This window comes from Oncorhynchus clarkii, chromosome 31 (genome assembly GCF_045791955.1).
Source record: "Oncorhynchus clarkii lewisi isolate Uvic-CL-2024 chromosome 31, UVic_Ocla_1.0, whole genome shotgun sequence".
In the NCBI taxonomy this organism is placed as follows: domain Eukaryota; kingdom Metazoa; phylum Chordata; class Actinopteri; order Salmoniformes; family Salmonidae; genus Oncorhynchus; species Oncorhynchus clarkii.
Window position 1 is genome coordinate 25,975,515 of NC_092177.1, and position 9,074 is coordinate 25,984,588.

Genomic DNA, 9,074 nt, shown 5'->3' on the forward strand with positions numbered 1-9,074 from the left:
AACGTCTAGTTGTTTCTAGTGAAGTCCCAGAGTGTGTCCATTTAGAGATGTGTTAGTAGAAACAGAACCGTCTAGTTGTTTCTAGTGAAGTCCCAGAGTGTGTCCATTTAGAGATGTGTTAGTAGATTGCTGTGGACGTGAATGGCTCTGGCTCTGCAACAGACGAACATCCCACAGTATCTCATGTTTCTGGGAGGATAATCAAGTGACTAATTGAACAGAGACCCAGCCAGCCAGGGCTGATGATGTACATTGAGGGAATATCCTAATTTGCAGAGTAAGTTCCAGCCAGGTTAAAGAGGAGGTGGAAGGAAGAAAGGAGGTTAATGGTGAACATGGAGAGCAGGAGTCATTTGCATACTGAAACCGTTGTTTATATGTAACTTGGCTGCAGTCAAACGAGAATCATCAGAGAAGAAAATGAGGCATAGTAACGTGGTTGAAGGCTACTGGTCTATGTTCTCCCTGCTATCAGACTAGTCAATCGAAATCAGTTTCCGGATATTCCCGGACAGAGCAAGACAACAAGAGCATCCATCTTTCAATGGACTTAAGCAATCAATTAAACAATGTTCAGTGTGCTAATCAATTCAAATGAAATGACAAAGGCTTTCTTGTGTTACCTTGATAACTGAACTGAATGGGTTCATCTGTGAGTCCGCATTTTAACAGGGCTAACTGTGTGTCCCTGTTATCAGAGCAGCTGTTCTGTCTGTGTTTGTATCCATCCGTCTGTTGTTCGTTTTGGGTCTGGTCTGTGTGCTCTAGACTGGTAACAGGGACACTCAGTGCTGATGGCTGTTATCTGCATTAGGGTTGGAGGGACTCAGGGCTTTGTGTACACAACAGAGACAGACGCCTGAACGTGCACACATTGAGTCCCCCAGACAGGCAGCTCTGTCCCTAGCCTGTCTGCTCTGTCCCTGGCCTCTCTGCCCTGTCCCTGGCCTCTCTGCCCTGTCCCTGGCCTCTCTGCTCTGTCCCTGGCCTCTCTTCCCTGTCCCTGGCCTCTCTGCCCTGTTCCTGGCCTCTCTGCCCTGTCCTAGGCCTCTCTGCCCTGTCCCAGGCCTCTCTGCTCTGTCCCTAGCCTCTCTGCCCTGTCCCTGGCCACTCTGCCCTGTCCCTGGCCTCTCTTCCCTGTCCCTAGCCTGTCTGCTCTGTCCCTAGCCTGTCTGCTCTGTCCCTAGCCTGTATGCTCTGTCCCTGGCCTGTCTGCTCTGTCCCTAGCCTGTCTGCTCTGTCCCTAGCCTGTCTGCTCTTTCCCAGCCTGTCTGCTCTGTCCCTAGCCTGTCTGCTCTGTCCCTAGCCTGTCTGCTCTTTCCCTAGTCTGTCTGCTCTGTCCCTAGCCTGTCTGCTCTTTCCCAGCCTGTCTGCTCTGTCCCTGGCCACTCTGCCCTGTCCCTGGCCTATTTATTCCGTCCCTGGCCCCTCTGCCCTGTCCCTGGCCACTACCCTGTCCCTGGCCTCTCTGCCCTGTCCCTGGCCTCTCTGCCCTGTCCCTGGCCACTACCCTGTCCCTGGCCTCTCTTCCCTGTCCCTGGCCTCTCTGCCCTGTCCCAGGCCTCTCTGCTCTGTCCCTGGCCTCTCTGCCCTGTCCCAGGCCTCTCTGCCCTGTCCTTGGCTTATCTGCCCTGTCCCTGGCCTCTCTGCCCTGTCCCTGGCCTCTCTTCCCTGTCCCTAGCCTGTCTTCCCTGTCCCTAGCCTGTCTGCTCTGTCCCTAGCCTGTCTGCTCTTTCCCAGCCTGTCTGCCCTGTCCCTGGCCTCTCTGCTCTGTCCCTGGCCTCTCTGCCCTGTCCCTGGCCTCTCTGCCCTGTCCCTAGCCTGTCTGCTCTGTCCCTAGCCTGTCTGCTCTGTCCCTAGCCTCTCTGCCCTGTCCCTGGCCACTCTGCCCTGTCCCTGGCCTCTCTTCCCTGTCCCTAGCCTGTCTGCTCTGTCCCTAGCCTGTCTGCTCTGTCCCTAGCCTGTATGCTCTGTCCCTGGCCTGTCTGCTCTGTCCCTAGCCTGTCTGCTCTGTCCCTAGCCTGTCTGCTCTTTCCCAGCCTGTCTGCTCTGTCCCTAGCCTGTCTGCTCTGTCCCTAGCCTGTCTGCTCTTTCCCTAGTCTGTCTGCTCTGTCCCTAGCCTGTCTGCTCATGGCCTATTTCTTCCGTCCCTGGCCTCTCTGCCCTGTCCCTGGCCACTACCCTGTCCCTGGCCTCTCTGCCCTGTCCCTGGCCTCTCTGCCCTGTCCCTGGCCACTACCCTGTCCCTGGCCTCTCTTCCCTGTCCCTGGCCTCTCTTCCCTGTCCCTGGCCTCTCTGCCCTGACCCTAGCCTGTCTGCTCTGTCCCTGGCCTCTCTGCCCTGTCCCTAGCCTGTCTGTTCTGTCCCTGGCCTCTCTGCCCTGTCCCTAGCTTGTCTGCTCTGTCCCTAGCCTGTCTGCTCTGTCCCTGGCCTCTTTGCCCTGTCCCTGGCCTCTCTGCCCTGTCCCTAGCCTGTCTGCTCTGTCCCTGGCCTATTTCTTCTGACCCTGGCCAGTGGGAGAGGAATGGGGCTATGAGAACACCTTCCTCTCGCCTATATTACATAGCTGAAGTGAATCTGGGAGAAATCCTGCATTGCGCCCTCCCATGATGTAATAACCATCCTATTATAGAGCCATACAGAAACAGACTCAAACACAAATCTTTCAGACATGTCCTCTGGCTCCAGTGACCTTACTTATTGTAGATTTATTTTGAATAAAAAACATTTTGATATTTAGGTTGAGATCACACAGTTTACATTTAGGAGAAGTGTAGCTAACTCTAAAACTCTAAAACACTCAATCCTGTTTGTGTGGGAGTTACAGTATTTGAGGCAAGTTAAACTTGTGAAAACATTGGATATATAAGGGAAGATATCACAAAGAGCCACAAAGTCTCCCTCCCTCAAAAACACTGCATGGCACGGGCCCAGCGCCCCAGTGAGTGGCGCTCGGTGGGGGAGGGGTGGGTGCTTATGTGTGCTGTGTACGTAATCACTGTCGCCTTTCTCTCAGGCAACCCGCTGGGCCAGTTATGTCTCATTTCTCTCTCTCTCTCTCTCTCTCTCTCGCTCCCTCTATCCCCCTCAGTCTCTCTGTCTCTCTCTCTCTCCCTCTGTCCCCCTCAGTCTCTCTCTCTCCCTCTATCCCCCTCAGTCTCTCTGTATCTGTCTCTCTCTCTCTCTCTCTCTCTCTCTCCCTCTGTCCCCCTCAGTCTCTCTGTCTCTCTCTCTCTGTCTCTCTGTCTCTCTCTCTCTGTCTCTGTCTCTCTCTCTCCCTCTATCCCCCTCAGTCTCTCTCTCTCTTCCTCTGTCCCCCTCAGTCTCTCTGTCTCTCTCTCTCCCTCTATTACCCTCAGTCTCTCTGTCTCTCTCTCTCCCTCTATTCCCCTCAGTCTCTCTGTCTCTCTCTCTCCCTCTGTCCCCCTCAGTCTCTCTGTCTCTCCCTCTATCCCCCTCAGTATCTCTCTCTCTCTCCCTCCCTCCCTCCCTCCCTCCCTCCCTCCCTCTCTCTCCCTCTCTTTTTTTTCTTTAATCTCTCTCTCTTTCTGTGTTCTCTCTTTCTCCCTCCCTCCCTTTCTCCCTGTCTCCCTCCCTCCCTCCCCTCCCTCCCTCCCTCCTCTCTCTCTCTCTTAGGACTGTCTAAGGAACTTCTCTGTTCCCTTGTAAATTATTTTACAAGACAAAGACCCAAGACATGATCCCGTGCTGCTCTATAAATTGTTGTTAGTCTTTCTCGCTTTCTGTCATTCTTGAATGTATGTGTTAATAAGAAAGAGACAGAGAAAGAGACAGAGAGAATGTGAGGGCCGAAGAACGAGATAAATAAAATGTGTGTGTGTCGGAGACAGAGAGGAAGAGAGAGAGAGAGATTGTCAGCATCCCTAATAAAGCCTACTACAGGAAGACAAGTGTTCATCATCCAAATGTGATTGTCATGGTGATGAGCAGAGCTGGGTACCAAACACAATTAGCTATGGAGAAAGGCATCTTTGAACACCTGTGTATGTACTATATATATTTCTCTCCTGGTTGACCCTCTCTGTCAGAATAGGTTGCTCCGCTCTGTAGGCAAGCTGCTTGTTAACCTCGTGCCAGGAGACTGGACTGGAATTTGGCAAATACGGGTGAGATTGTCACCAAGCGGAATGTAAAGAGATCGAGTCGGACAGCGGAGCACTGGAAAAGTGGGTCATTCTTATTAGGGGGGGGGGGGGGGGATTAGGCCTAGGGCATAAGAGTGTCACTTGGAAAAAGCTATTACTATCCCCTTACCCGTCACAATTACTGAGATGTTTTCTCTTCATATGTAAACATGGCTTGAGGCTATACTTGTGTTCATCTGTCACAAGGAGATGTAGCCAAGCACTGGGGTCGAAATCCTCTTTTAGCATTTTATATAACTTAGTGTAGGGTTGCATAACAAGGTGATGACGTTTCACATAGTCGTCTAGAGGTCATTTAAGATGCTTGGTCTTTATATAAAGGAATGTTACATTATTACATCATGCTCTATGTCCTCTTTGTCTTCCCACTGATCAGTAAGAGGTGGATCTAGGACACCATTCCACGTCTACCTTCCATGTAGTTGAAGATGACAGGAGAGAAGGACAGGAAGCTATTGAAGTCCCTCTGGAGAGTAAATTATTGTGATCTTGTATAGATTCAGATGTATTATGTTGCTATGATATTAAAATGATAAAATAATAAGATACACTCTATATTGCACATGAAATCAAACTCCTGTTCTTCAATGGTGAATGTTTTTTAATCTTTCCTCGCTTGGCAGATACTGTGTGTGTGTGTGTGTGTGTGTGTGTGTGTGTGTGTGTGTGTGTGTGTGTGTGTGTGTGTGTGTGTGTGTGTCAGTGAACCATGTCAGTCTGTCGTTCTGTTGCGACCACGACAGGTTCTCATGAATATGAACCATCCAGCCAACCTTTTAAGGTAGTGCTGTTTTAATCATATCCAAACCAAATACCCACTGTAATAATGCTGGATTCCAATGGTCACCTTCACATCTCTGACAAATGTCATCATTATGGTTTCTATACAGGGGCTGTGCTGTATTCATGCCTATTCTGTGATATTTGACAGCAGGTGAGTGGGATTTCCATAGTGACAGTCAAGCAGAGACCAGAGAGAGAGAGAGAGAGAGACAGAGAGAGACAGAGAGAGGCATTAATTTACAGGGTTGGCGCTGGAGGCTGTCACTTATCAGTGAGAATGGTTGATATCTGCAGCAAAACACAATAATATAATATTGGTATGATTTAGCAGCTGTGTGACACTGAGCTTGGCACGCAAGGCTATTATGATAATGTAGCAAATGTTTATACATACTGCATTCCATTTGCACTTTGGGAATTCATATACCATGTAGAAACCCACTCACTTTTGGCAAGAAGCTTTAAGATCTATAGGTTAATATATGTACATGCCTCCATCTATTATGATCCATAAAGCCTCACCATCTCCAAATGTCCATTCCATCCCAGGAGTAGAATAACCCTCACATCTCCACAGCCCCACGGTCTACTCTTTATATGGCTACCAAGGACATGGCCTTACTTCATCATCAGTCTCACTGTCATAGTACTCATCCACTCTCTCTGAGAAAAACAAACTGTTTTTGTGTATTTTTCAGGAGAAGGGTTGGGTGTGCAAGCGTTTACACGTGAGGGTTAAGATAAATGCATTCAGATTGCAGCCTAGTTGCATGTCTGGTTGGGGGCTGTTCCTTTAATTGCCTCCCTCCCCACCTCCCCACCTCCCCAAGCTCAGCTCAGCTCTCTCTCTCTCTCTCTCTCTCTCTCTCTCTCTCTCTCTCTCTCTCTCTCTCTCTCTCTGTCTGTTTTAATTACCCTGAGAGATTCCGCACTGCCCTAACAATTGTTTCACTCACTTTTTTTCAAATGAAGAAGGACCTGTTGGGAGAAAAACGAGAGATGGTGAGGGAGACAAGGCGTCACATGACCCGCTTGACTTTAACACATCCCTGTCCAATGACATCTCCTCACCAACCCTGCGCGCACAGGGAGCCCATCCGGCGCGCTCCCTCTCCCTCTCTCCCCTCTCGGTAATCAATCTATCCTCTCCCCACAACACACAAACCGAAGCAGGGAGGAAGCTGTATACGAAATGGAGAGAGAGAGAAGGAGCTCCATCGGGAGCTGGTGAATAATATTTATGTATTCTATACATTTTCTGTCTCTCTCCCACCATTCTCTTCGGGTCTAGGTCGATATTCCCGTCAGGGGATCGTTTTGAGTTGAAGGCACTCAAAACCGAGATGTATCGACCTTTCCTGGATATAAGAACGTGAGTGGAGCGCGAGAAGAAACCGGGAGTGAACCGGTTTGCCCCTTGCCTACTCTTTCTCTTCCCGCGTTCCAACCAAGACATTACAGCGCGCTAAGGAGCCACTTGGACCAACCTTATAAACTTGACCAATTATACCAAGTAGCCATTCAATTTGCATAGTGGGCGACATTGTCACTTTATACAGTCCAGATAGGCTACTCTGGTGTTTACGGTAATAACTCTCAATAAAGAAATCAGAGGATTCAAATTGTTAAATATATCAGATGAATTCCGTCCTCATAATCTCATCGCTACGACCGGAGAAGCTCCTGCATGGTTTAGGCCTACATCACCGGTAACGAGACTAGACAACCTATGGTGATTTTGAGTGACTTAGACATACATGGATATGCGAAATTCAGTTCTGCGGCTTAAGGACAGGCGGCATATGGTCTGTTAGCGCGGCGGATTTAGTGCCAAAACAACACCGCCTCTCCAGAGCGCGTCCTCCCTGGGAGAGATTGGACAGAGCAAACAAAGCCTGGGGAATGCGGTCTCTGTTTCCCTGGATCTCCATCTCACCTGCGGGGACTCTACGCGGAACACACAAAGTAAGTATTTGATTTGAGTAAGTAACGGATTCGTATGAGGTAGGCTATTATGGATAGAGACACTCAGTTCCTTTGCGGTGTTGACACACTCCATGTCTTTCCATGTCCGTCATTATTTTCCACAGGGGTATGTAGCCCAATTGTGTTCTTATTGTCGTTTGTGAACTGTTTAAAAACATTTGCATGATTGATCGTTATATAGCATATCAATACATTGATCTGGGATTAGAAACTGCTATTTTACTCCCTTCCCAGTTGAACGTTGACCGGGTGGACCGCCGGTGACGCGAGAGGTCATGTTGAGACAAATCCTGCTGAATTCCACCAACGCACTAGACTTCGACCTAGGGATGGCCCTCCAGACGCACGAGACCGTGTCCGTTAACGCATCTCACGGATCGGTGAACATGGCGGCGCTGCCCACGGGCAGCAGGGGCGGGATGCGGGAGGACGGGGAGCTGAACAAACCGGACCTGGCCACCTACATGATAATATGTCTGTTGCTGTTTCTGCTTGTGCTGCTCATCGTTTTCTTCATCAACTGTCAGCTGAGGAACTCTTTCTTCGCCTCCATGCCCTACGATCGGTCTCTCAGAGAGGCCCGGACCTCCTACAAGTAGAACCCGATACCAACTCAGCTGGTAACGTCTGTAGGCTTAGGTAACGTGTGTTATGAATGTGTTCATGGAGGGGTGTGTTATATTGACTATGCATAGTCCAGACGCTGTGAGTATCCGATACGTGTTCATTTGGCACAATGACATAGAGACCTATTACGCTCCCTGTTCCAAACTGGACTAAATGTCATTACGTGTAGGTCTATATTCATTTTTATTTTATTTCAGCTTTATTTAACCAGGTAGGCTAGTTGAGAACAAGTTCTATATAATGGTGTATATTTTTTGTTTGTTTTTGAATATAAAACATTTTATATAACAGCACTGTAATACGCTCTTATGTATATCTATTGTGTAATTCTGAGCTTAACGTTTTATTATTTGTATTGTGTAAAACTATGATTAAATATATTATATTTGTCCATCTAGTTCAATATGGCTATATGAAAATCATAGGGTGATGATGATGATGATGATGATGATGGGATGACACGGGTTGATAGATGAATATCCAAGACAAGAGGTTTCATGAATGGAATCCCTGTTTATTACGCACTTTCATTTATTTTTTAATTAAGCCGACACTCACAATTGACTAGTGTAATTTCTCGCAGAACAAATGGTTTACGCTGATATTAATCGCCCGAGCCAAATTGACTATATATCCTTTTAGCCTCGCTGTCTACGCCGACCCCACTGAAATATGTTGTTCCAAAATACCACTAGATGCCAAGACAGTTTTGTCACCACAGAGGAGTAGTGTGTGTGTGTGTGTGTGTGTGTGTGTGTGTGTGTGTGTGGGTGGAGGGGGGCAGGTTTACCTTGAACGAATTCCTCAGCCAGCCTAGATAAAGACATTTTCATGGATTTGAGCACATGGGTGGGATTATTATTTTATGGAAATTGCTGTGAGTTTTGAAGTGAAAATAATAGTCGACTACGCATCAATTGGTGGCCTGCCCTTCCTGGATTTGGGTCGATGGAGTTGGCACATTCTGAAGGAAAGATAAAGACATATTGTGGAAAGATAGACCACAGCTAATGCTGCCTATATTCTAACGTAGCACCATACTCAGTGGTGTAAAGTACTTAAGTAAAAAATACTTTAAAGTACTACTTAAGTGGTGTTTTGTGGTATCTGTACTTTATTTTACTATTCATATTTTTGACAACTTTTACTTCACTACATTCCTAAAGTATGAATGCTTAGCAGGACAAAAAATGGTAAAATTCAAGCACTTATCAAGAGAACATCCCTGGTCATCTCTACTACCTCTGATCTGGCAGACTCACTAAACACAAATGCTTTGTTTCTGAATGATGTCTGAGGGTTGGAGTGTGCCCATGGCTATCCGCAAATAAAAAAAAACACGAATAATTGTGCCAACTGGTTTGCTTAATATAAGGAATTTGAAATTATTTATACTTTTGATGCTAAAGTACATTTTTGCAATGACATTTACTTTTGATACTTGAGTATTTTTAAAAGTAAATACTTTTAAACTTTAACTCAAGTAGTATTTTACTTGGTGACTTTCACTTT

At 47.4% G+C, this 9,074-nt stretch overlaps 1 protein-coding gene across 1 annotated transcript; it reads left to right on the plus strand.

The window, feature by feature from the left end:
* Positions 1–6,101: 6,101 nt before the first annotated feature.
* Positions 6,102–7,953, plus strand: LOC139390952 (small integral membrane protein 32-like). The gene is made up of 2 exons (XM_071138382.1): positions 6,102–6,914; positions 7,170–7,953. The coding sequence occupies exon 2, from the start codon at positions 7,211–7,213 to the stop codon at positions 7,532–7,534; it is 324 nt and encodes a 107-aa protein (XP_070994483.1). The 5' UTR covers positions 6,102–6,914; positions 7,170–7,210; the 3' UTR covers positions 7,535–7,953.
* Positions 7,954–9,074: the final 1,121 nt, after the last annotated feature.

What these genes read in the sequence shown, in the direction of transcription:
- LOC139390952 (XM_071138382.1), top strand. Translation starts at nt 7,211, where the DNA reads ATGTTGAGACAAATCCTGCTGAATTCCACCAACGCACTAGACTTCGAC.